Source organism: Aegilops tauschii, chromosome 5 (assembly GCF_002575655.3).
Source record: "Aegilops tauschii subsp. strangulata cultivar AL8/78 chromosome 5, Aet v6.0, whole genome shotgun sequence".
In the NCBI taxonomy this organism is placed as follows: Eukaryota; Viridiplantae; Streptophyta; class Magnoliopsida; order Poales; family Poaceae; genus Aegilops; species Aegilops tauschii.
In genome coordinates, this window is record NC_053039.3 from 437,930,013 (window position 1) to 437,956,040 (window position 26,028).

Consider the following 26,028-nt stretch of genomic DNA (forward strand, 5'->3'; position numbering starts at 1 on the left):
CCTCCGGACACACAGTCCTCACCATATTCTCCTTGAACTAAGGTCACAGAGACCTCGTCCAATCACTCGTGGTAAGTCTTTCAGGTGACTTCCAAACCTTCACAAACTCGGTCACTCGGCGATCCACAATTTCTTCTTGGATGATCTAGACCATGATGCCTAACCGTCTGGAAGATGCACAGTCTTCAAAGGTAACAAGCGTCGGATCCACGCAGGATCAATCTCTTCAGTGATGCTCAATCACTTTGGGTTTGTAGGTGTTTGGGTTTGGGTTTTCCTCACTTGATGATTTTCGCTCAAAGTCCTTAAAGGATGGGATGCTCTCAATGACAAGTGTCAGTTTCTCTCGGAGCAGCCAACCAGCTAGTGGTTGTAGGGGGGCGGCTATTTATAGCCTAGGGAGCAGCCCGACATGATAAGACATAAATGCCTTTCAATGATATGACCGTTAGGTGGGTAGATATTTTGGGACAGCTGGCGCATAGCACAGAAACGGTCGGAAATTTGACTATCAAATTCCTTAGGGCTATCATGATCCTCACTTGTAGGCAATCCGCACTGGCGAATTCCTAACTCCTCAGTCAGAACAAATTCCTCAGAGACCAGAAGAACTTCATCTCTGTCACTGAAGAAAATGACTGAACTATATGAGATTTCCAATGGCTTCACTCGAAAGGATTGGGTAGGTGTAGGATTTTGAGATGGGCATCACTCGGAAACTTTTCCTTAGTTTTTCCTCGACCCCCTTTAACAGTACGGTGTTTCCCATGACTCAAGAAAGAGAAAATGAAACTACGAAAACAAAAGTCTTCACGCTTCATGTTCCTCGCGTGAAATCCAAGTCTTCTCGGTCACACCAATTTCTTCACTTTCAAAGTCTTCAGAAAGTCTTCAGAAATCCAAAGTCTTCAGTTGAAGATAATCATTTTTAGGGGTCGACTTTCTCTGTAAATATCAAACTCCTCATAGACTTATAGACCTGTGTACACTCACAAACACATTAGTCCCTTAATCTATAAGTCTTCAATACACCAAAATCACTAAGGGGCACTAGATGCACTTACAGGTCAACCTTCCATTGATGCCTCATGGGCGGTACAGTGAAGGCGCGGCGACGCGCGTCCCGCCCGCTCCCGCCACGCGGCACACGGAGGCAGCTCTCCCACCGCCCATCCGCGACTATAAAAGCCGTCCTCCCTCACCGGTGAACGCACAGAGCTCACCACCGACGCCCTTCTCTTCGCATTTCACCGCCGACGCCTCTCCCTCCCACTCTCTCCGCCGCCGAAGGCAATGGCCGAGCGCTTCCCAGGTGACAGCGCAACAGGGAACGGTTTCGGCCGCCGCCATCTGCGCGAGGATGAGGCACGCCTCCTCTACGAGGCCGACTACATGGCACCCCCGGACATGTGGGTGGCGGGCACCTGGAGGCTTAGCGCCGGCGGGGTCCCGGTGCCACCCGCACCCACCGGATCGGCCCAGCGCGCCGAAATCGCCCGCATCCGATCGTCGCTGCCGGATCCACAGCGGAACCAGCCAAGGTTCGCCCTGACAACAACCCGCTGTGGACGTCGTACTTCGAGCGGCGGCACGAGGAGCAGCTCGCAGCCACCAACGGTGTCGAGCCCCGCGGACGCCTCAACTCCGAGGGACAGCGCCTATGGTGGGGCATCCCAGGCCGCACCCTCGAAGCCGTCCTCGAGCACATCGAGGGCAGCAACACGCCGCGCATGGAGTACCCTGCGCCCCCCTCCTTCTCTCACCGCCGCGGCAGCTCCTGGAGGCCGCGGCGAATGGAGACGGCGACGTCGTCGGGCTCCGGCTCGCTGGCGCTTCTCCCCATCAAGCCGGAGCCGCAGGAGACGCCACTTGGGCGCCGCACCCGCGGCGGCGCCCTCGTCATCAACGAGGGCGGCTACCCCTCTCCTCGTTCCTACCGCCTCGTCCGGCCGAAGACCGAGCCGGGTTTGCTCCCGTGAAGAAGGAGCACCAGGACATGGCCGCCGATGACGATCCCTCAAGTGGGCGAAGGAGGACTACGTCCGCGAGCAGATGGAGCGCCAGCGCCGGGCCTTCTAGGAAATCGCCGCTCGGCGCCGTAGACGTGAGGAGGGCGGCGTGGTCGTCCTCGACAGCGACGACGAGGATGTTCCCGGGCCGTCCAACCCCCCGCGCATCAGCGACGCCGGTCAGGGGTGCAGCAGGGACGGCGGCGGCACCCAGCACGACGACGGCGGCGGCGACTATACCCGGTTCTACAAGCTACTCGACATGTAGAAGGCGCGGGCGGCGGCAGTGGCTAGGCGTAGCCGTTTTTAGTTTGTGTTTTTAAGTTTTTTGTAAAATATCAATGAAATCGCCTAGTTTGGACGTGTTTTCGCTGATTTCATGTTTCAAAAAGGCGCCTGGGGGCGACCTGGGGACGGTGGCTGGGAACCCGACCGGCCCCACGCCGAGATTTATCGCCGGTTCGCCCCCAGGCGGCGATATTTCAAGCGCCTGGGGGGGGGGGCGAACGGCTGGAGATGCTCTAAATCCGGGTTTTCCTGAACTAAGCGATTGCCAAGAATTGTTAGCAGAGAAAAAAATACTGCACGGGGGCCGTGACTCTTATATATACTCGATCGACCGCTCGCGGAGTAAAAATTCTCACCAGATTTCGCCTCCTGCCCAACCCCACCGACGCGGACCCACCCACACACATTCACTCCATCATCGATAATGGCCGGATCCAGCCGCCCACCCCAGCGTGAATCCACGCCACCACGAGAAGTCCTGAACCCGTGTCTGCGGTGCCGCATCCCTCCCACCCCCCACGCCCACGCATCCTGCATCCCAACCTCCCGTTGTCGCCGCCGCCGCCGCAACGGCAATACATCGGCGTGTGGCAATGCCGGTGGGAGCGTGGGTCACGGAGATCACCGACCGCGACACTCACTGTCGGATTTGGATTGGCCCCTTCCACTCCACGGTGCATGTGGCAGCGAATACAACATCATCTCAGTCCGCCTCCACGATGCCAACGCCTGACGCAACTTCCCCCCTACGGCTTTGCCGAGGTTGAAACTCGTCGACCCCCGAGTGACCACCGCACAGGAGATGCGGGGCGGAGCAAGACGGTGAGGCCTACATGGCTAAGCTCCGCCGCCACTACCTGGAGCGGGTCAAGGTGGAGCTACTTGTAGACCTCTCCTCCAGTGACTCTGACAACGACGGCGATAGCGGTGGCAACCGGGTAGTCGAGGCCATGCCTACGATGAGGGCCATGGCCGTTTGATCGGAGGGCTTACCTGATCGGAGTGGGAGCGTCTGGAGGACAAGATCAATAGCGAGTAGTTTTAGTAAGTTTTATGCAATCTAATTAAAATTTGGTTTAAATTATCTAAAATATTTTGAATTTGTCTAGTACCATGAATCAAGTTTGATGTAGTAGTTTAAACCAAATTCGCACCGAGAATTTCTTTTACTCCATTAAGTATCGGGAATCAATTATAAACATTTTTTTAGAGGAGCAAATATGCTCCTCTAAAGAATACTCAGTTGTATCCTCAAAATTATTGGGGATCGATTAGAGATCCCTTCTATCATATGGAGATTGTTGTACTATTGTTAAGGCAAATCCAAGGCTATACATCAAAATGATACATCAAATATCCATGGACACGTTAAGGGAGGGAGACTTGTGTGAATAAGGAGTTTGAGATGAAAGGCTTGTGGCCTCATGGGGTAAAGTTGGCTGGCAAAAAAAATGGGTACAACTTTTCTGGATTCGGATTAAGCCATCGATTGCATGGCAGGGCATGTGAAATACTGGAGACAGGGCCGCCGGGCAGGCAGCACAAAAGGACTTCTCAACATCTCAAATACGCCCAAGAGTAAGTTCTAAATAAATATAAAAAATCTGATATTTTTTTTGTGGATGAACATCAATAAATGGCAGGCCGGTACAAAAGAAAAATAAATTTCGAGGCTCAAAAAGACCCATTTTGGCGGACTCGTTGATTTTTTTTTGCACGTACCTCTACAGATGTCTATTTGTGGCAAAATTTTGTAGGATGTAAGAAAACTGGTTGATGTTCATCCACAAAAAGTCCAGATTTTATTTATTTATTTTTAATATATTTCTGTTCATGCAGGTGCATTTGTGCTCGAGATTAGAATAACATTTTCGCTTCTCAACTCGTAATATTCAATATCGATACTGGGATTATTTAGCAACACACTGGGATGTTAGACAGGCGAGGCCTCGCATTTGCCAGCTGCCTGTAGATGATTGGCGCCCATGAATAATTTTAGCATTCGAAAATTTCCACCCAGAAAGAAATATAAAAACGGATACGAAGGTGCCAGGGTGTTAGACGTGCAATCCCTGTCAAACATGAACCACGAGCTCTGGTATTTCTCCAATTTTGTAACGGATCAGATCAATCAGTAGCTCTCAGATGGCAAAGAATGAGTGAAGGCTCGCAAAGTGTGACACCACCCACAAGACTACAAGAGGGAGCCTCATCATGCAATAGACAGGCAATTTAACCCCAGTTTTTTCTCAACATAACCCCAGGAACGGACACAGAAAAAGAATCTTGAGGCCAACGGGAGCTTCCATGTAATCATGCGGCGACAGTAGTTGGTCACTAGGCGCTATGATGTTTCCAGCAATTTAGCACACCATGTCCGTCGCGTGCCGTGGGCGCAGCACCATAACATTGCCAGGAAGGACCTATCAGCACAATGCCAAAAGGCGCTCAAAAATGCCGTTACACAGGCAGAATTCAGAATAAGGAGCAAAGGTGCAAAGGTGCAAAGGCGAAAGATTGGAAAGAAGTACCATCAGCTAACCAGATATCGAAAATTGCGCTTCACATGACGAAAAGAGCTCTAGGGCGCTTTTAAATGGTAAGCTCCATCAAATCCTTTTTCCTTTTAGACATATAGAATTCTCGGGTTCAACATATTACCCATCTATTAGAAATGCAGAGCTATCGACCATGAACTTCCACGTGGTGGTCGCTGGTCAGCACTGGTGTATAATATAGACGAGTAGGTTGCATGCTTCTTCTTCTTTAATAATCCGCCCATATGTTATCTTTTTTGCAATAAGAAACTAAATAGCGCCTGCCTGGGCATGCCACCTGGTGGAGATTAAATAGACATGTATCCTTCGATGCATATATGTCCAAAATAGACTCTATGAGCAGCCCCGCCATCACGAATGGCACTTATTTCTTGATAGAGATGTGAAACAGCAAGACTACTACTCCCTCCGTTCCAAAATATAGTACAAAGTTGAGTCATCTACTCCCTCCGTCCGGAAATACTTGTCGCACAAACAGATAAAATTGGATGTATCTAGAACTAAAATACGTCTAGATACATCCATTTCCCCGACAAGTATTTCCGGACGGAGGGAGTATTTTGGAACGGAGGGAGTATATAATACTGGCATGATTTACGCGCATACCTCTAACATCAGTTAGTTTTCAGTTGAAAGTATCCTGATAATGTTCTCAAAGATAAGCTAGACATAATTCAACAAACAGAACCACATGAGGGCTCCAAGTGGCATTTATTAGCCACCCAACAGAGAGCCATATTTCGTTTGTTTTGCTTAGAAGTCTTTTTTATGAGCTGTTGTTTCGCTTAGAAGTTACAACAAAGGAAGCTACTTCTCTCCAACAGAAATAAAAGGAGGGTACTGGGTACAATAACCATCTAACCAGAACTCTACAAGGATAAACTATGTACCTCAACGCCAAGCAGAGAACTCTCCCAGCACGGGAAGCAGGTGATACATCAGACTCACAGGAAACCCAAGCTGACAAGTATCCAGGCTACTGGGGAACAAAATCAGAAGTTAGCATTAAAAAAGATGTCCAACAAAAGCATCGACACATTTGTTTTATGAAATCGCTGGTTTTACTTACAGTGAGGGCTGAAATAATTCATATTAGATGCACAGTTAAATAAATAAAGACATTGCCGCTTCACATTAGATTTTGCAGAAGCCCCTTGAAAGTGACCACAGATAGCCTCAGGATTTGATGAAGGTCCCTGCAAGCATAGAAACACGGTGGTCACAGTAAATGAGTAAAATATCAATGTGATGCATCCTTTAATCAAACCATGTGGTCTACTGGCAGACAAGAGCTAGTGAGCAGCTCACCTCAATTTGCAACTTTTTATACATGATGATGCTTTTGCATGTAGATGATAAGGGTGACTTTCCAGACAAATGACATTGGAAAGTGATTAAGGGATATACCGATGGAACATGCAGGCCATGGTCAGCTGAACCAATGAACTATTAATCAAACCACAAAGACCGGTAAATCCAATTGCTGCCGACCGGATCAGAATGGAGGTCGACACCTGAGTACCTGACCATGTTGTACACGTTTAACAGAACACAACAGAAAAAGAATCTTGAGGTCAACCAGAGCTTCCCTGTAATCATCTGGCAACAGCAGTTGGTTACTCGGTGCTATGTTGTTTCGAGTAATTTAACTGGCCATGCCTACCTTGCCAGGAAGGCAGGTACTATAGCGTGATGAAGGCAGGTCAAACAGTTCCTTTCCAATAATTATATTTTTCCTAACAAGAAAGTTCAGTTCATACCCTCAATTTTCTTTATCAGCAAACAGAATTCAGATAACCCAGCTGCATGTAGATGATTGGTGCCGATGAATAGTTCTCGCGTTTGAAATTCTCTCAAAAGAAAAAAAAGGAAAACAAACAAGCAGAGTGTTAGACATGATATCACTATCCACCATATGTTGCAATGCGATAAATGTTGACGCTTGCGCCTGAATTTACAGACTAATCCATTCCATGAAGAGATAAATTTTCTTTTTTGAGAATAATGAAGAGACAATTTGACCATATGTTGGGTTCTTTATATTGATATTCAGCATATAGGCAAATTACATGACTGAGACAAAAAGAAGACGCACGGACTATGACCTCTCTTAAGAGGATCCATATATGCATAAGAGCACCACTACAGGTCTAAGGAACATACCTACCCCTATACAGAGTGTTACTTGCGCTGGTTCGAAGCAAGCTTGGCAATGAACTCCTTCACAACCCAGGGATAGGTCACTGCTATATGATCCCAGCCACTAGTTGCCATTACTGTTTGCAAGCACGAGGGAGACTGCACTTGGATAAACTTCAAGCACGCCTCCTTCAATCCACAGCAGTGGTGCTTCTCAGCTAGAGCAAGAGTGGACGTCACTGAGCTCACACTTATGTGCTCAGACAACTGCTTTTCACAGATTAACTTGAGCAGTTGGAGATCGTATCTGTCTGCCGCCACAAACAAATCTTCCAACCATTGCAGCCACATTTCAAACTCTGCTGCTTCTTCTCGCCCTTCGTCCATAACTTCTGACATTTCATCCTCCTCCATGCTGTCCTTCTCCATCGCAGGGAGTGAATCTGTGTAGATGAAGCTTAGCAAAGCCCTGAACACTTTTGCTTCCATGTCTTTGATCTGTATGACGCTGGATGTTGTGGCGCCCTCCTTCATGGGGCCAAAGAGCTGCGCCATGAACACTTTGGACCGGGCTGCAAGCACACACCGGTGCGCAGCGAACGTCTCGCCACCGACCTCAAATGTCACATCAGCACCCACCTTGTTTTGAAGGAGGTGGCCAAAATGCTGGTTTATGTCAGGTACGGTGCCAGCGGCATCCTCGATTTTGTGATCCTTGCAAACAACCATGATGTCGCACCGGATGGTGAGACAATCACCCTTTAGATGCGCCGATCGTTCCAGGGCGTCTCTTCTCACAAATCTGTCGCTGCCCCAGGAGGGAGCACTGCTGGAGAAGGTGCAAGTCTTATTGGTTCCATGAATGTACACTGGCTTGTGCTTCTCAAGCTGGTCGACGAGACTGAAGCTGAACTTGGCCTCCACATCCTCTTCGCCCTCGCAGTCGTAGAGGGTATGCCTCGTGACGTAGAGCGAAACGAAGTCCCGGCAGTTTGGGTTTTCTCCGTTGGGGTAGTACTCGATGTACCAATCATATTCTCCCACCGTGAAAAGGCCGGTGGTGGCGCTCTCGCCGGTGGGCAACTGAACCTTGGTACGCGAGTAGTCCCTGACCATAAGCAGGTGGTACCCGCTGTCCGCGCCGGCGTAGACGGCCGACGTGTCGCAGGTGCAGTGCTTGGCGCTGTCGACGACCGACACGCCGGCGAACGACATGAGGGATCTGCGAGTCCACCGAAAATCTATCTAACTCAGTCAACATTGACACGCCAAGTTCCAGCGTTGGGGTCGATGAGCTGAGCAGAGGGGCAAACCTGGTAGCGTCCCGCGCGGGGTCGCCGCGCTCCAGTCGCCGGAAGCAGAGTTTGCGCCGCCGCCGGCTCGTCGGTGAGTGCGGCCTGGATCTGCCTACGTTTAAGGGTTTAATTATAAGTCGTCACAATGATTGGGCTTTTATGGCCCCCGCAGCCCACAATCTGCAAAGCCCATACAACGCCGACGCAAAACAATCACTCACGGCCTGATAAATCGAGCCGAATTTCGCAGGATGCAAGAGTATATTCCAGCCAAAACAATTAGTTTGTCTAAAAAAAAGGCATAACAATTCGTGTTATATACGAATTTCTATTTAGAAAATCGCTAACTTTGTCTGTGATTCTGTGAATTCAGTCAAAATTGTCCACCTCTGCGTTTACCAAAACCAACATCTTTTGCAGGGAACACGTACTAATGGCTAAATTTTGCGTATGCTGTAATGGGACTGTGTTAAAGCTTCGGCAGGATTTTTGACCTCACAAATGTTGCGACTTCCCGAACAATATCGTAAAGCTACCGATATCCACATTCCAAGAAAGGCTGGATTATTTCGCGAAAAAAACTGTAGCATAATTGCGTTTCTATTTCACTGCACCGGCTGCCACGACTGAGTATGCACACTAGCACGAATAAATAACAAACATGAAAAAATATCGATGTAGTATTTCTTGGTCTATTCGTAGCATGTATCCATGATGAGGAAAAACATCTCAGGTCCTGTATTCCCAGATCCTCGTACAAGATCCATGTATGCACCCGAGCAGCAACTGATCGTCACCGCCATTCTTCACCTATGAGACTACGCACACAGCCAGCCGATGCCCACAAGAAGAGAAAAAGGGAGAAAATCAAGCCAACCGGAGCTTCATGTAATCATCTGCCAACCGTAGTCGGTTGCGCGGCGCTATGTTGTTTCGAGTAATTTAGGTGATCCACGGCACAGCACCGTAGCATTGCCAGGAAGGAATGAACTGAAGCACAATGCCAGATCATACAAGGGGGCAACTAGTTTCTTTCATCGCCTTCAGGGCAATACCACCAAAAAGGATCTCCAAAAAATAAAAAGCTATATTCAGCAAAGGTGCAAACGCCAGATATTAGCACAAGTACCAGCTAACCAAATATCCAAAGTTACAATTCACGAGGCAAAAATGACGCTAGGGTGCTTTTAAATGGTAAAGGTCCATCAAATCCTTTTTCCTTTTGGACATATATAGAAGGAATTCCCTAGTCCAACATATTGCATCCTACCCATCTGTTGGAAATGTATTACTATCCACCACGAACTGATAACTCCACATGGTGTTTGCTGATCAGCACAGGTGGCACTTATTACAGATGAACAGATTGCATGTTGCTTCTTCTCTAATAAATGAACAAATCTCCCTGTGTTATTATTTAAAAAAAATAACAATTAAGAAACCATATAGCGCCTGCCGTGGCATGCCACCTGGTGGAGATTAAGTATATACTTTATCCTTTGATCCATACACGTCCCAAACAGACTGTATCAGTAGACCCCCTTCACAGATGGCACTTATTTCTTGATTGATATAGATGCACAACAACATGACTATTACTATATAATACTGGCACGATTTAGGTGCATGCCTCCAGCATAACTTATTTTTAAGTAGTCACGCCAAAATTATTAATATAAATTGGGTTCAGTTGATTTTTCCATGTATATATGCAATTACTTTTCAGTTGAAAATATCCTGATTATGTTCTCATTCTCAAGATAAGCTAAGCCAGAATTCAACAAACAGAACCACACGAGGGCTCCAAGTGGCATTTCATTAGCCACCCAACAACAGAGAGTCGCATTTTGTTTGTTTGACTTGGAAGTTACAACAAAGGAGGAGGCTACTTCTCTTCAAGAAGGAAAAGGAGGGTACCGGGTACAAAAACCATCTAATTAGAACTCTACAAGGACAAACTATGTACCTCTGTTAGTAAAAGAATTTGCACTGAATAAGGACCATCTTGCTCCCAACATGGGAGCAGGCGATACATCAGACTCACGCGGAGCACAAGCTGACAAGTGTCCAGGGCTTCTGGGGACTAAAACAGAAGTTAACACAAAAATAAACTAGATTGTCCAACAAAAGCATCAACACATTCTTAGAGAACTGCTGATATTACTTACATCAAGTGCAGAAAATAGTCACTGACAAACAAAAGAGTCATTGCCGCTTCCCTTTAGATTTTACAGAGGCCCATTGAAAGTGATTGCAGTTCGCTTCTGGATTTGATGAAGGTCCCTGCATACAGAAATGATTTGATTTGTGCACATTGCACAGCATATTATAACTACTCCTTTGATATGAACTAAGTAACAAATTCTGAAGTTTAAGTACCTGAGCACGGGCACAGACATAGAATAAGCGGCCGATATTGGAGCCCTTCTTCACAGACCTTGGAATGCAAGGTTCACGGTGTCCTTTGCAAAGTGGTAGGGTCATTTTCATTCTCTGTTGTATTCTTTGCCACTCCAATGTTGCAATATTGCATTTATCAGTTGAAAGTGAAGATGATATGTCTAAGTTATCCGGATCTTCAGCTGAAGCTGTACACTGGATGTTTTCTTGCAGACTATCATCTTTTGGAGAACATAATTCATCCATTTTAGGTATTGTATCTACTGAACTAGGTACTGTACCTACTGAACTAGCTAAGCTATTGATATTGGCATCCCCTGGCTTTGTTTCTGGTCTTCGAAAAAATGACTTGATTGTTGGCTGTGAGGATAAGTTATGCTTGTTCTTCTTGTTAGACATAGACTTGATACCAGAAAAGGAAGTTTTCATACCTTGTGCTGCCAGTAATGTTACATTGCTATTTTGGGAGCTGCCACTTGAACCTTCATTTATCCAATGATCAAGATTCCTCCGTTTAGACGTCGGACTAGGTTGGTTAACACCTTTAGAAAACTCGGTTATACCAGTTGCTAATTCTTCCTTGGAAATGCTTCTCCTTTCCAGGTCATCACTGCAGCAGCTTTCATTTGCTCTATCCCTGGATATGTTTAAACCTGGGCCATCTTCAGCTTCGCACAATTTTCCTTTACTGAGGAATGATACTGAACAAAGAAGTATCACAATTGCATGCAAGTAAAACCATAGGTAAGGTCAGATTGCGTTACCAAGTGATAAGACATGATGAAATGCACATTCAAAGTTACCTATCATCTAGGAAGGTGTATCAGTATCACAATCTACCATAAGAAATGACATGCACAGCAAAACTTGCTAGTTAGCATAACAATAGACAGTGTTGTCTGAACTGGATACAGTATATAAACTAGAAATTCTAATTAACCTATTCTAAATACTCAAAATTTGATGGTGAATATTATGGGAGTTGATTTGCATAAACACACCACATTATGAAGCAGTTAGCGTGCATGTATACTTGTATTCAAAACAATAAGAAAGCAATAATCCTGAAGCAAGTTTAGTAACCACATCCATCCATGTGATTGTTATAAAATACAGGCAGTTGCTTACAAAGTTTTAAGGGAAGAAATATATATCTTATCAGCTGATGGGAAGCTAAGGCATACAGTAGTTCAACAACTGTGGCTTATGTTAACAGAATGACACTATAATACAATAGTTTCAGCTTACACTGGAAGTTGAAAATTTAAGTTGTTGCTTGGAAAATGTTACATAAGACAAATTTTGCGCACCTATACTCTGTTGCCGCCCACGGATTTCTGGGAGATATCTTGCAGCTGATGGTGGGGTATTATGGGCAGGAAGTTCAGGTATTCCGTTCAGTATCATATAAACTGGAATATGATCAGACCCTTCTAGCTTACTACTTCTCCCTCCTTTCCACCTGTGGGCAATGCAATAGTCAAATCCTGCTTGTTATCCACCTTAATCTCAGAAAGGAAAATTTTCAACCCATCTTTACTTTGAGATATTTCCTGAATCCCCTCTTCTGAAATGATTCATTATCTCACAATCAGCAACATGGCAATGGAAAATGCTATGATCTTCCACCGAATTGCAGTCATGAAAACAGGCACCAGAAATGAGAATGTGGTCTATTCTAGAACCGTAATTGTATTCTTCAGCTCCAACTTTTTGATTAAAGCAAGTATAAGCTCCCGTCCTACATAAAAGAAATGCAGAAAGCATGCAATGCAGGGTTAGAATGTTAGTTCCCGTGGAGTCCACTCTAGGTGCAATAATTATAATCCTATATAACTATAAAGTTGATCCAACTAAATAATTTTCCTGCGCTCACAGCCTGCCACATCAGCAAATTATTACCTTTTTTATTTAGTTTTTAAAGATGGAAATCAGTAGCTACAAAAACTGATATGGTGTGCTTTCAAAATCTACACATCGGATACATGCATAGTAGTGCTTACATTCTGAGGAAATTGTTTAACCACCAGTGCTGTTGGTATGGAGTAACAAGTTATAACAAAATTACAAAATCAAGAATAGAATAAGTCGGGCTACTCCCTCCGTTCCTATTCCTAAATACAAGTCTTTTCAGAGATTTCAATATGGACTACATACGGAGCAAAATTATGTAGTCCATATTGAAATCTCAAAAAAGACTTGTATTTAGGAACGGAGGGAGTAGTACATATTGGGCAAGTAAAAAAAAGGAGCCACAGTACCTTTCAGGGTGCTTTGATCTGAAAGCGTCAAAAAAGGGACCCCCATGTTCTCTTAACATGGATCTCAGCCACTCCCGAAACCTTGAATCAGGGAAAGGATGATAACTAACTATCGTTCTTCTTGAGCAATTTCAATTTCATTATTAGATTTACTTCTAAGAAAGCAGAACAATGCATTTATCACAGTTGGAAAGCCTAATAAATAAATTAGTTTGAAGCCTCACTGTAAAGTGTAAACAGTTCTTATTAACAATTTTGTATCTTTTTACTCAGCTCGAAGTCTTCATACAGCACAGTAGAATACAGAAGATATAAACCGAAACTCTACAGAGAGCAGACTAATGCATTCATCACAAGTGGAAACCCATACTATTAGTTTGAAGCTTTTATGGAATTTAGTATGCAGCCTCACTGTAAATGCTGTTATTAACAATTTCTACTGAGCTCGAAGCTTACATCAAGGTATGTCGGGTCATTATATGTGAATTAGGGGTGAAGGTAAATACGATACAAGTCAGGTATCATGCAGCCTGTGAATGGGGTTCCAGTTTATATATCTCGTAATTTTGCAACACACAGTTGTTTCTCATGCTATTAACCGATTGCATTAACCTATGCTGTAACAGCCCATGAGTAATAATACCACCCAACAACAGTTGCTCATAGCAAAATTTACACTTATGTGGAGAAAATTATCACCAGTGCATATGCAACAACATTTTCTTGTGAAACAGGTTGTCATCTTTACATAAAAAATGCCCATCTTATGTTCTTCATTTTCATTCTTCAAATTATGCTGGTCAGCAAACCTTTGCCGCAGAATTAAGTTTTAGTGCAAGCAAGTGGCAGTAAAAAGGAAAGGGGAAAGAGCTTACATTTGCTTCTCAAATCCAGGAGATGCGTCACACCTATCTATCGAACTAGGAGCAATATTCAAATCTCCAACAACGAAGACTCTCTTTCCAAGAGCCAATAGAAATTCCCATCGTTTCTAAAAGATTTGGAAAGATGACCGCAGTTTAATAGAAGTCCTTCACTAAGCCATTAAAACCGTGAGAAATCAGCACTATACTAACTGAGATGTACATGAGTACCTGCAATATCTTGTAAAACAGTAGCTTAAAACGAATCCGTTCTTCATCATCTTCTCCAATAGATGGGCCATATATATTGAAAAGAACTACACAGATAGCACAGTACATATCATCACAAACGGAGAACAGACCAGATATGCGACAAAAGAACATTGGCACATCATATGGAAATCATAGTCCTACTTTACTGGCAAGAAGCGGCTTACCAAAATGTCCATGGTCAGTGATGATACATCGCCCCTCATTGTCCACCCTGAGCAGCTCCTCTCTTGTTATTTCGCCAAGATCTTCCTCATCCATAGGCATATCAAGAACAAAATCCCCAATAACTTCATTGTCCTTTGCAGAGCCCTGTAATCCAGCAAAGCCTTCTTCAGCTGCTACCGGCAAAGCAACCTCCTGACTGGCAAATGCTGATGTCACCCGGCAAAACGTTGCAACACCTACAATACATAAATGAATCAACAACAAGGGATGAAGCATTCGGGGTGACTTAACCAGCAAAGTGTCATGTGGAAGAAAACAACACCTCCAACACCCAATGCTCCAAAAGCTAACCAAACATACTATTCGAATTAATCACTCACCAGAGTATGGTCCACGCCCTCTCGAAGAACGATTGCACGAAATAAAAGCCTCGTATCCCTCGGCCATTATGACATCCCCAGACAAGTCCTGCCTAGACAATTTGGTCTCCTGAAGCACACCAAACATCGGCAAGGTCAGCTGAACCGAATCGCAGACATTTCAGCGTGCAGAAATCAAGCAGCAAGCACGGCAGTACAGTGCAAACTTAGTGAACCCGCATTTCATGGAGCATAAACAGTAAGTGGAAATGAACTGTAACGAGTGAAGTGGCAACATTTTGGCGGCGGGGTGACCACACAGCTAAGAGCTAGGGTTCGGACGCATGATGCCTAGAATAATGGGTGGGAAGGAAGGGGATCAGCAACCGGCCGGACCTGGAAGCAGATGATGTCGGCGTCGAGCGAGTCGAGGAGGCGGCGGAGCGAGCCGTGCTGCGCCACCCGCGGCCGCAGCCCGTTCACGTTGTACGTCACTATCTTCACCATCCCCGCCGAGCGGGCGGGCGGAGGTTCTCGAGAGCCCACGACGGGCTCGAGAGGAACGCTCCACGCTTCTCCCGCGGGGGCGACGAGATGGCCGGCGCGGCGGCGCCGTTGAGTTAGTTGTGTGGCGCACGGTCGAAATGTCCGGTCCCGCCCCCGCGCCGGCGGCGGCAGGACAGGTGCGGAGCGGCGGACCGCTTAGGCCTGCGACTCAGGTACACCGTCCGATGGGAGCGGTGAGGCTGGGATTCAGCCGCGGTAAACTTCACCTTAACCCCTGCTCTATTTTTCGCATTGAAAACCCTAACGCTCCAATATTTGCATCTCTTGAGCTTGCACTAGATATTTTATTTTTAATAGTATAGAAGGGACCTTGCGCTGCAAAGGGAGGGAAAAAAATCATAATCTTCAATCGTCATGACCAAAATTTGCTACATCACGGAGATACACTATCACTCTCAATTTCGTGAAATCATGAACATTTTTTTAAACTCGTGCACATATTTGAAATAGTGAATATTTTTCAAATTCGAGACATTTACATAGTTTTGAACATTTTCTAAAATCAAGAACATTTTTTGAATTCATGAATATTTTATACTATTTACAACATTTTTTAAAAATTGCAAACATTTTTTTAAACAATGTTCTTGATTCGGCGAACATTTCTAGAATCGACAAACATTTTTTGGAGATTGAATGGAACAATTTTTAAAATTCCCGCACATTTTTTAGATTTAACGAAAATTTTTTCAAATGCATGATCATTTTTTGAATCAATGAACATTTTATGAATGAATAATCTATTTTGTAAGTCACGTACAGTTTTTGAATTTTTAGGATATTTTTCCATTCATGAACATTTTTTGAATTGGTGAAATTTTGTTCAACTCTTTAATACACGAGCAATAACGACAGAGGTACTTGTGTGGCGATCTGTCGCGGGAGCTTCGACAGTTGTTCTCCATGATTTGGTGCAACCCGAGATTCTGAAGCTATTACGTTCAATGAAGCTCTAGCGTTGGCAGATGATCTCTATCCATGGAGAATCCATATAGCGATGGATTGTATGGTGACCAAGATGTAGAGAGAGCTATATGGGCCAAAGCAGTTCCATTATACATGAGATCAAGATGTAGATGGGAGAGATGGACGAAGTTTGTGTGGATCATGAAAAGCCGGAGCATAATGGTGAGGCGCATGATCTCACTAAACCTTCAGTTACTCTTGATGTGGGACCCCATGTGTGGCTGTTAAGAATATTTGCCACGCTCCATTTTGATTGAATACAGTCGCATTCTACCCCTCAAGAAAAAAGAAGACTGTAAAGGGTAGCCACACCACCACATCGACATACCCTGCAAACCACAACATCCCATAGAGGTAGCGGAATTGGATCAGTGATCGATTTCTAGGTTTCATAAATCTACGCCAACGAGCCATCATCAGCATGGAGCTGGAGACACTCAAGAAAAATTTATTCACATGATGAGTGTCATCCCCACCATCAACGAAGTAAATCCTCTAAAGCGGGAAAAAAATAGAGCTCCATGATGAGTGCACTCCCACGCCGGCGGAGGAGGGAGGCGAGGACCTGCCGGGAAAGGAGGGACGACGGCACGGTGCGCCTAGAAAAAATCCTCTAGAATTCAGAGCGGAGAGATCAGTTCTTATGCTTACCATCAGGATTTAACAATTATCTAATCAACTACGGACTCATTCTGACTCTCAAAAGAAAAAGGGAAAAAAAACTTCGGACTCATTCTTGCTACAAAAATGAAACGGGGAAGGAGAGAGCAGAAGACTTGTAAATAAAGCATGTGGTGGACGCAATGTGACTACCATATATACTTGTTGTGTTCACCATTGGAGTGGACACAACATTTACTCTCTATCAACACGGCCGAAAATCACGCCTTGCCTGAATTTCCCTTGTTTCATGCGATAGATAGTAGGCGATGCAAAGAGAAGTTAATTGGCGAACTCCCCTGTGTGTGAAGAAGTCAACCACACAGAGAGAACAACATGTGGACTGAATGAATTACTGCAAACCTTCTTCAGTTAACTATCGATTCTCAATTATCCGCAAACTTCTCCATGCTCAAGTCTTTGATCTGCTACCGAAACTAGCCTACTACTACGCACATCAAGGTGAGAGTTTGGTAACCATTTTACAGCAGAACGTTGCTTAAAAGGTAGAGGTAACTAAGCATCGAGAAGGTTCATCAAGGCTAGAATAAGCATGGATCAGACTCGCTCTTAAGAGGAAGAGGGGTCATGGGCTCAGCCTCTGCGGGTCACGAGGGAAAAGCGATGCCAGCCGGACGTTGCTCAGTCCGCAGAACAGCATGACCACTCTCTCCAGCCCGACCCCGAACCCGCCATGAGGAGGTGCGCCGTACCTGCAACAGTAAGCATTTCTCAGATGACAATCACATCAAGAGACAGAGACCTAACAAATAGAACTAAATGACCGCGGGCACGGGATTTTGATGAACATACCTGAATGAGTCGACGTATGACTTGATGGAACTCTTCCCGATTCCATGCTCGGCCGCACGTTTGGCCAGCAGCTCGGGTTCATGTATTCTTTGTGCTCCGGAAATTATTTCCTCGCCTGTCGAGTAAGCAAGAAGTGCAAAGTTTCTTCAGCAAATTCAACACATGATAATTCATTACTGCTCCAACTTCAGGAAATCAGGTACTTTTCACTTCAACAAACGAACGTACTAGTCAGACACCATAAAATACAGAGTGTGGAACAGAAACTATCCCCACTGGCACTGATGGTCACTCGTACTGCTAGTATATTCATAGATTCAGATGGCCTGAAAAATTACTTGCAAGTTCCAACTTAATAAACTAACTAATATATCGGCAAATGAATTCATGCAGGACATAGTTGCCCTTACTTCCATTATACTACTACTATATCATAATAGTGTTAGGTACAGCTTGAGCAATTTCAGTGCTCACCTCGAAGGAAGACATCAAAAGAGTTGCTGTACGCTGGGTTTTCATAGCAAGGCATGGTGTAGAAGGGGCGTGCCGCCAAAGGATATCGATAGAGAATGAAAAACTCAGTGTCATACCTACAAATATTACCAGGAGCAATGGCGAGTTAAAAGAGACAAAATGATGAAATGAACATAAGCATAGCAGTTTTGACACTTCTCCGTACTTCTCCCTAACAAGCTGACCAAGTTTTTTCTCAGCTTCAGTGTTGAGGTCACCCATAGGCTCAATTTCTGTTCCAGCTTCCTGCAAAGCAAATAAATCACCAATGTTCGATTTTTTTATTTTTTTTATGATGTCATACATCAGGCTGTCTACAGTAGAGTTGAAGTAGCAATTATTACTGCACGAAATAAACAGCATAAAATTCAAATGATGAGAGAAAAACATGAGGGTGTAGCTACATGTTTGTACCTTCAACATTTGTATTCCTTCCTCGTAACTGAGCCTCAAGGTACTTTCTAGGTACTGCAGGAATTAACACAATGTGAGTCGCCATTTCAGCAACAAAAACCCAGATATTGCAACATTACTGGAACCACCAAGCAATAAGACGCAACAAATATTTTACCTTCAGTGGTTCAAATGGATACTGCCTATTAATTGCCTCAAGTTCCCTCTTGCAATTTTCATTCAAGTGTCTGAAAATTTCTACAAATAATCCATCCACAATATCGCAAACCTGTTTAAAGAAACAAGTTCAGCCATTGTCGTGTTTGTAAATGAAGAAGAGCACTCTACCAAACTTGCTCACCTCAAAGTAGTGCCTCATAATCTCCATTTCAGCGTCCAAACCAACAAACTCACACAGATGCCTATGTGTGTTGGAGTCTTCTGCACGAAACACGGGCCCAACCTCAAATACACGACGGAACCCACCACAGATAGCCATCTGCTTGTGCAGCTGAGGGGATTGTGCCAAACAAGCAGACTTGCCATTCTTATATTCAAGTTTGAATACTGCTGCTCCACCTTCACTTGACCCAGAAATCAGCTTTGGAGTGTGGATCCCGATAAAATCTTTTGACGACAAATGTTCCCTGAATTTCTGCAGTATCCAACAATGGTAAATATTTTAAAAGTTAAAACTCAATCGGATCATTAGTGTAATCAGATTGCAGGCATGACATTAAGATCACTGGATCGATCAGTGTCTAGAAACAACCGGAAAGACCAGCACAGTGCTCAATAAAGGCTTTTTTTGCTGGTACGAAATAATTATAGGCTGAGGCTAAAGTTTTTTTCTCTAGAACACGCACAAGGATGTGTATCATGTATTATAGAAGAAGAGGCAAGAGCCTGTCCACATCATTACGATACAAAATGCAACGACAGTCCAGCACTAAGTACTGCTACGGTGGCGGCTCACGCACACTCCACCTAAACAACGACCCAAAAAGATCACCGAACCCCACGCAGAGACGCAGCCAATGCCAAGCTTGGCCCGGCGACTCAAACGGTTCACCACCAGATAAGCTTAATTCAGTGGCAAATTAAGTACTACTCCCTCCGTTCCACGATACAAGTCTTTCTAGAGATTTCAACAAATGACTACATACGAAACAAAATGAGTGAATCTACACTCTAAAATGTCTAAAAAGACTTATATTTAGGAACGGAGGGAGTAGAATATCTTAACAAAGCTACACAACATATGAGATAACATGGTATGTTTAGTACTGCTGCAAACTCAATTCATGAGCATCACTGATAGCATGCAGTAGTCCTAAAAGCAAGAACAAATACCGACGTTTTCAACTTGATGCTGTATACGGAAAATGGCTTGACCGGTCGGTGTCCGCACATCAATAACTCGATAGTCCAAGCGTGTGTCCTGACCAACGCGGGGAAGTGGCACTCCCTTCTGCAAAACAACCAAGATCCCGTTAGCTGAACCCAAATATCATCATCATCATCATCATCGGAGAATTGGAGCAACAACAAACTGTGTCCTCCTCCTTCATGCATTCAAAGCGGAGCAGGCAAGCAAATACGCAGATTGACATACTGCTTCAGCTTTTGCAAACTCCGCCGAACTCCGGCCGGCGTCCTCGACGCTGATGGGTAGCTTCGGGTCGGCCCTGCTGATGCAGTAGAGCTTCCTCACCTTAATCTCCACCTGCCAGACATCAAACGGGGATCACAAAATAACTCCTGTATTTTGTATGAGTATGTATGTATGTAAGCTGACAACTCGAACAGGAAGACATTGGCTACGGCAGAAGGAAACCTCTTGCACTGTGGTGTAGCTGAGGGGCTCGTCGAGGAGGGCGACGGCGCCCTCCACGACGACGATCGACTCCTTGGGGAGGGACAAGGCGAAGAGCGCCATCTGCGCGCTGCCGGCGAGCACGCACTGCACGGTGCTCATCCCCTGCCGCAGCTTGAGGAAGGCCACGTTCTTGGTCTTGGACCCGCGGTAGACCGCCTGCGCCGTCGCGCGGACCAGCACGGAGCGGCCGGCGGCGGCCGTGTCGAGGTGGCCGATCTCGGCCCACGGTCCGTCGGGGACCGCCGCGGGGAGGATCTCCCCGGGGAGGACGTCGCCGTAGTTGGCCGCCGAGGGGTCGTCCTCGGCGGCGGCGGGCTGCTGCTGCTTCTGCTTCTCGTGCTCCGGCGAGGGGTCCTCGGCGGCGGGCTTCTGCTGCGCGTGCGCCTGCGCGTACTTGGCCGCCTTCTCGGCCTTCCTGGCGTCCCTCTTCCGTTGCTTATTGCTGACGGTGGCTGCGGGGACGCCCGCTTCGGGGGCGGGCGGCGCTTTCTCGGGCTCGGAAGACATCGCGTCGTCGCCGGCGGGGAGGAAGCGAGCGGAGGAGCAAGGTTGCGTGGGCGACGGCGGCGGGCGGAGGCTCAGGCGCTCTTCTATTCTACGAGTATATAATATACTGTACTGTACAAGCCCAAATAGCTCGTTCGGGTAGCAAAGCTCTTCCGTGGCGGCCACGTTGTAGCGTCGTTCCGTGGCGGCCACGGTCTTGAATCCCCAGCCGGATCAAGTTCCTGACTTTGTGCTCGGCTGTACATACTAATGTGATCAGGCTGCTGCCCCGGGGATGTACATACTAACTAATGTTCCTTTTATTTCCAAACGCACTTGTCTATTTTGTTCAAACTACTCCGTCCGTTTTTAAATATAAGTTTTTATAGAGATTTCACTATGGACTATATACAAAGTAAAATGAGTGAATCTACATTCTAAAATATATTTATATACATCCGTATGCTGCAAAGACTTATATTTAGAAGCGGAACGAGCACATTAGCTACATCGTTGTTTCCGGTACCAAACTGCTGTTTTTTAAGAATTTGTGGTAGCATGCTTAGCTGTGTTAACATTTATCCATGTAAGTGATTCTTCTCCATTTCTTATTTATGTATAACATGGCAACCAGGTTCATACGAGTTCATTTTTCTCAATCTATTCAACTCGGTCATGGCATGTGCAGCTAGGTTAATTGTTTTAAACTGGGGCCATGCTGTTACGCCAGGTGAATTGACAAGGCGATGTCATAGCTTTCGTAGGGTTCTCCATTGCTCTTTGAAACCAGCTGGCAGGGGAGAGCACGCGCCCTCTGTCGACCACAGGCGTGCGCACCGTATGGTGCATGCATTGTCGGGGATATCTAGCGACATATGCCAAGGGATGATGGCTTATCATGGAGGGGGTCAAAAGTACATCGCCGGGCCCTAGAAGCGGGAGTGAGCGAGACTGCGTACGCCTGCGAATTTTACCCAGGTCCGGGGTTTTCCGTGAAGATAACACCCCTAGTCCTGCTCTATGGGGTCTCCGCATTACTAAACAGTAAAACTGAGCTACCTAGGGCCCTCCACAGCGATTTGGCGCTCTGTATCGTCGGATCATGTTCTTCTATCCCACAGCCTCGCTGGGTCATCGCCAACCCGCTCGTCCCCACGTAAATGGGCTGCTGCTCCGCTAACCAGTCTAGGTGGCCTCTGGTTTACGGGGCCTTGTCTAGTGGGAATGCTGTTTGGACAACCCATTCTTGTTTCTTTGCTTAGCAGCCCAGTCTAGCGACATATGCATCCGTCCAGCACAAGATGACGAGAGGACGCCTCGCCTCCTTCGCCTCCACGCAGCCAAGAGCAGTAACCCTAGCCTCCACCATGACCTCACCTCACCTGCACCGCGAGATGGGGCGTTCGACACGCACAGCGCATCCCACTACCGACACGCTTGTCCTACAGTTTTTTTGAATGTTGGCATAAGATTTGCCAAATTCATTGATCAGGAAGGGGAGCCAAGTACAAAAGGACCCAAGGGGCAAGCACCAGAAACAAGGCAACTAGGTGCAAAACAAGAAAAGAAAGGCAAAGGGACTCAGCCCGGATCAAAAGGAATGCCGGCTCCGGCCATATTCCAAAGTCTAATTTCTTCAGCGATCTTGCGTCCAAGTGCCACCTTGATCATAGCCTCATTCTGGAACAAACGCCTGTTCCGTTCGCGCCAAACTTCCCAGGAAATCAGTTGGATCAGCGATAGCGTGCCCTTCTTCTTACTTGCCGGAGCGCGAACCATGCAGGAACCCATCCAGTCCTTGAAGTCGGCGCAGCTAGTCCAAGTCGCTGGTGCAAGCAAAGGTAGGCTCGTGAGCGAGGCCGTGGAGGCCCAAATGTCCACGACCCAAGGGCATTCCACCAGCAGATGAAGCGGTGTCTCAAGGTTGCGCTCGCAAAGGGGGCAGAAATAATTATTCTCCCAACCGCGCCATAACAGAGCGTCGGCAGTTAGAATCTTCCCAAGGACTGCGGTCCAGATAAAGAATCTGCACTTCCCAGGCGCCCAAGCTGACCAAATTAGGTTGAAACCGTCCATGGGAACAGAGCCCTCGAATTGTAGCAGGTACGCCGAGCGAGCAGAATAGACCCCATCCGTGGACATGCGCCATGAAATCTCATCACGATGGCCATGAGAAAGCTCGACCGTATCCAGCAGTGCGGCCAGGTTCACAAGTTCTGAGGTCATGTGATCAGTTAAACCCCTTGCCAGGTCCCAAAGCCAAGCCTCTCCAGTGAGAGCCTCCTTCACCGTCCTATTCTTGCGAGACGATATCTTGTACAGGCTGGGGGCGATGACTTTGGGGCACTGCCCACTCAGCCAACGGTCATGCCAAAATCTGGCCAAAGTGCCATCGCCCAACGTAATGCACGTAGCCATAGAGAACAGTGCCCTTTCAGTATCATCGCACGGCAAATGGCCATGCACCCAAGGCCTGGTCGGCTCCTGCCAGGCAAACCATAGCCATCTAAGTCGCAAGGCCATGCCAAACTTCCTAAAATCCATAACGCCGAGGCCTCCAAGCTGCTTCGGCCGGCAAATGAGACTCCAGGCGACTCTGCATTGGCCACCGTTGCATGTGCTTTCGCCGCACCACAGCCAAGCGCGGCATAACTGAGTGAGGCGTTTGATAGCCCAGGCAGGTAAACGGTGAACTGTCATCATATAGATTATCAGGGTCGTAAGATTTGACTTTAGAAGTACCAGGCGTCCACTTTTCGCCATGAGCCCACCGCGCCAAAAGGACAGCTTCTTCCCAAATTTGGAGATCAGGGGGTCCAGGTCGATCTTGGTCAGATTCCGAAGCTAGAGCGGCATGCCGAGGTAGGTCGTCGGAAAATGTTTCACCGGGATGCCAAGCGGGGCAAGGATAGAAGGCAAGTCAAGAGCATCACATCTAATAGGCATGGCCGAGCTTTTGGTGACGTTGGTGTGCAGGCTAGAGACATTCGCGAAGCACTCCAGCAGAAGCTTAATCATACGGGCATCTCTCACAGTTGGGTTCATGAATAGAGCGACGTCATCGGCATAGAAGGAGCAACACATCAAATTCCGTCTCCCCGGCAATTTGGAGAGCATACCCGCATCCATGGCCAGATTCATAATTCTGTGCAGCGGATCCATCGCTAAAATGAAAAGGAAGGGGAGAGAGAATCCCCCCGCCGAAGTCCCTGCCTGTGCAAAACATCCTTCGATTGTTGGCCATTAATAAGTATCCTTGAAGAGGAGGTGCGTAAGAGCATGGCGATCCAGTCCCGCCAACGGGCACCAAAACCTCTTGCTTGGAGCATGTCAAGGATATATGTCCAGGAAATCGAGTCGAAGGCCTTAGCAATATCTAACTTGAGCAACACAGAAGGCTTCTTAGTCTTGTGCAGGTATTTGATGGTGTTCTGAACATAAAGGAAATTTTCCTGGATGCTTCGCTTTTTAATAAAAGCGCTTTGGCAAGGATGGACAAGCTCCGCTAGCTTGGGCGCGAGGCGCCTCGCAAGCAGTTTAGTGAACAACTTGACAAGACTATGAATCAGAGAGATCGGTCTAAAGTCTTTGATATTAGCAGCGCCATGCATCTTAGGAATGAGGACAATGAAAGCCCTGTTAATGCGCGCGAGACCTCTGCAATCAAGTTGGTGCAGCTGATGTAAGGCGTCCATCACGTCGCCCTTGATAGTATCCCAACAACATCTGTAGAAGCCATTCGAAAATCCATCCGGCCCGGGAGCCTTCTCCGAAGGTATGTCGTCAATGGCTTGTTTGACCTCCTCCAACGAGAAGCACCCCTCAAGATCAGAGAGGTCGGCATGGTCCAGATCTAACTCGTCCCAAAGCAAAGCAGAAGAAGTGCGCCGCTCGGTGCCGAAGACATTCGTGAAATGATGGTGAGCCAAATCTGTCATCGCCATGGAACAAGTAACTGGGCCAGAGGGTCCATGCATGACGTGGATCGTGTTGCGGTTATGCCTGGCGTTCGCTTTCCGCTGAAAGAAACGGGTGTTAGCATCACCGGCCTTAAGCCAAAGCACCCGACTTCTCTGCCTTAATTTGATCTTAAGCAGAACCGAGAGACCCAAACTCCTCGACTTGAGCTTGGAGCGCAAGTTCCTCTCCTCAATCGACAAGGAACGGAAATCTTGTGCCATGTCCAGCTGCAAAACAAGTTCGTTAGCCATGCACAGCTGCTTGTTAATGTCCCCTACGATGGACTTGCTCCAAGCTCTAAGATCCTTGCTGAGTCGCCACAACTTGTGATTGAAACGTGAGATTGGGCAGCGGCTACCGGCTGGTTTAGACCACGAGTCCTGCACCATCTCATGGAAACCCTGAATGTTCTGCCAGTATGCTTCGAATCTGAATCTTCGGTTAGTTTTGATTATCACCTCGCTGCGGAGGAGAAGCGGGCAGTGGTCCGAGATGGACGAGGCTTGCGGGAGAAGTTTCGTAGCCGGGAACATCAGTTCCCAGGCAACATTGCAAAAGGCACGATCAAGCCTAACTAGTGTGGGCGAGTCTTGCTCGTTACTCCATGTAAACCTTCTACCAATGAGAGGAAGCTCGCGAAGGCTAGAGCTATTCAGAGTGCGGCGAAACTTATTCATCCAGCGGCGGCAAATTCTATCATTGTTTTTGTCACATGGGTCCGTGATCAGGTTAAAGTCGCCGATGATTAGCCACGGCCCAGCCATCGAGTTGTGAATGTCAGCAATCTCATTCAAAAAGGCTTGCTTGCGCTCATAGTCATGTGGCCCATAGACCGTTGTTAGCGTCCAAGCCGCCGTCTGCCCCAGGAGGCCAAGAGGGGAAAAGGTGGCCGTGATCGAGAAACGGCGCACCACGATTGCGGAGGCGCAAAGGCGATCCGTGCGCCAGCAGAGCAGCACACCGCCCCGAGTGCCATCAGCAGGGAGCACCGCGTGTTGATCAAAAGTGGGTCCTGCAATTTCGGTGATGTCTGATCCAGCAGCCGTCGCTAGCTTGGATTCCTGCAAGCAAATGATCGAGCATGGCAACTGGTCAAGCATGGCGCGCACCGCAGCCCGTCTGGCTCTGCTGTTTAAACCTCTCACATTCCAACAAGCAACAGAAAGAGGACTAATCATAAG

General features: G+C 46.8%; 3 protein-coding genes across 5 annotated transcripts; all 3 read right to left on the bottom strand.

The window, feature by feature from the left end:
• Nucleotides 1-4,372: 4,372 nt before the first annotated feature.
• On the bottom strand, nt 4,373-8,396 carry LOC120961909 (BTB/POZ and MATH domain-containing protein 2-like). Of its 2 annotated transcripts, XM_045229100.2 has the most exons (6): nt 8,308-8,388; nt 6,616-8,216; nt 6,164-6,377; nt 5,925-6,051; nt 5,746-5,831; nt 4,373-4,720 (listed from the first exon to the last, which is right to left on the bottom strand). In XM_045229100.2, exon 2 carries the CDS (start codon nt 8,207-8,209, stop codon nt 7,037-7,039), a length of 1,173 nt encoding a protein of 390 aa, XP_045085035.1. In that variant the 5' UTR covers nt 8,210-8,216; nt 8,308-8,388; the 3' UTR covers nt 4,373-4,720; nt 5,746-5,831; nt 5,925-6,051; nt 6,164-6,377; nt 6,616-7,036. The 2 variants fall into 2 exon arrangements, with proteins under 2 accessions (XP_045085035.1, XP_073354146.1); XM_073498045.1 differs by lacking the exons at nt 4,373-4,720; nt 5,746-5,831; nt 5,925-6,051; nt 6,164-6,377 and having other exon boundaries at nt 6,863-8,235; nt 8,308-8,396.
• A 1,669-nt stretch (nt 8,397-10,065) lies between these two features.
• On the bottom strand, nt 10,066-15,336 carry LOC109740686 (DNA-(apurinic or apyrimidinic site) endonuclease 2). Of its 2 annotated transcripts, XM_040390718.3 has the most exons (11): nt 15,007-15,336; nt 14,632-14,740; nt 14,251-14,487; nt 14,045-14,130; nt 13,826-13,941; nt 12,951-13,031; nt 12,230-12,430; nt 12,000-12,151; nt 10,669-11,390; nt 10,458-10,572; nt 10,066-10,372 (listed from the first exon to the last, which is right to left on the bottom strand). In XM_040390718.3, exons 1-10 carry the CDS (start codon nt 15,115-15,117, stop codon nt 10,495-10,497), a joined length of 1,893 nt encoding a protein of 630 aa, XP_040246652.1. In that variant the 5' UTR covers nt 15,118-15,336; the 3' UTR covers nt 10,066-10,372; nt 10,458-10,494. The 2 variants fall into 2 exon arrangements, with proteins under 2 accessions (XP_040246652.1, XP_073354145.1); XM_073498044.1 differs by having other exon boundaries at nt 10,066-10,572.
• A 1,811-nt stretch (nt 15,337-17,147) lies between these two features.
• Nucleotides 17,148-21,084, bottom strand: LOC109740696 (aspartate--tRNA ligase 2, cytoplasmic). The gene is made up of 10 exons (XM_020299745.4): nt 20,360-21,084; nt 20,138-20,248; nt 19,880-19,993; nt 18,884-19,177; nt 18,701-18,811; nt 18,544-18,597; nt 18,296-18,375; nt 18,091-18,206; nt 17,617-17,731; nt 17,148-17,516 (listed from the first exon to the last, which is right to left on the bottom strand). The coding sequence occupies exons 1-10, from the start codon at nt 20,906-20,908 to the stop codon at nt 17,390-17,392; spliced, it is 1,671 nt and encodes a 556-aa protein (XP_020155334.1). The 5' UTR covers nt 20,909-21,084; the 3' UTR covers nt 17,148-17,389.
• Nucleotides 21,085-26,028: the final 4,944 nt, after the last annotated feature.

Excerpts from the sequence above, each read along its gene's own strand:
- LOC120961909 (XM_045229100.2), bottom strand. The coding sequence starts at position 8,209 with ATGTCGTTCGCCGGCGTGTCGGTCGTCGACAGCGCCAAGCACTGCACC.
- LOC109740686 (XM_040390718.3), bottom strand. The coding sequence starts at position 15,117 with ATGGTGAAGATAGTGACGTACAACGTGAACGGGCTGCGGCCGCGGGTG. Across the intron at positions 14,131-14,250 it reads CACTGACCATGGACATTTTG|TTCTTTTCAATATATATGGC; the intron begins GTAAGCCGCTTC and ends CTATCTGTGTAG. Across the intron at positions 11,391-11,999 it reads TGGGCGGCAACAGAGTATAG|TATCATTCCTCAGTAAAGGA; the intron begins GTGCGCAAAATT and ends TTCTTTGTTCAG.
- LOC109740696 (XM_020299745.4), bottom strand. The coding sequence starts at position 20,908 with ATGTCTTCCGAGCCCGAGAAAGCGCCGCCCGCCCCCGAAGCGGGCGTC. Across the intron at positions 17,732-18,090 it reads TTTTGATGTCTTCCTTCGAG|GCGAGGAAATAATTTCCGGA; the intron begins GTGAGCACTGAA and ends CTTACTCGACAG. Across the intron at positions 17,517-17,616 it reads TCATACGTCGACTCATTCAG|GTACGGCGCACCTCCTCATG; the intron begins GTATGTTCATCA and ends TTACTGTTGCAG.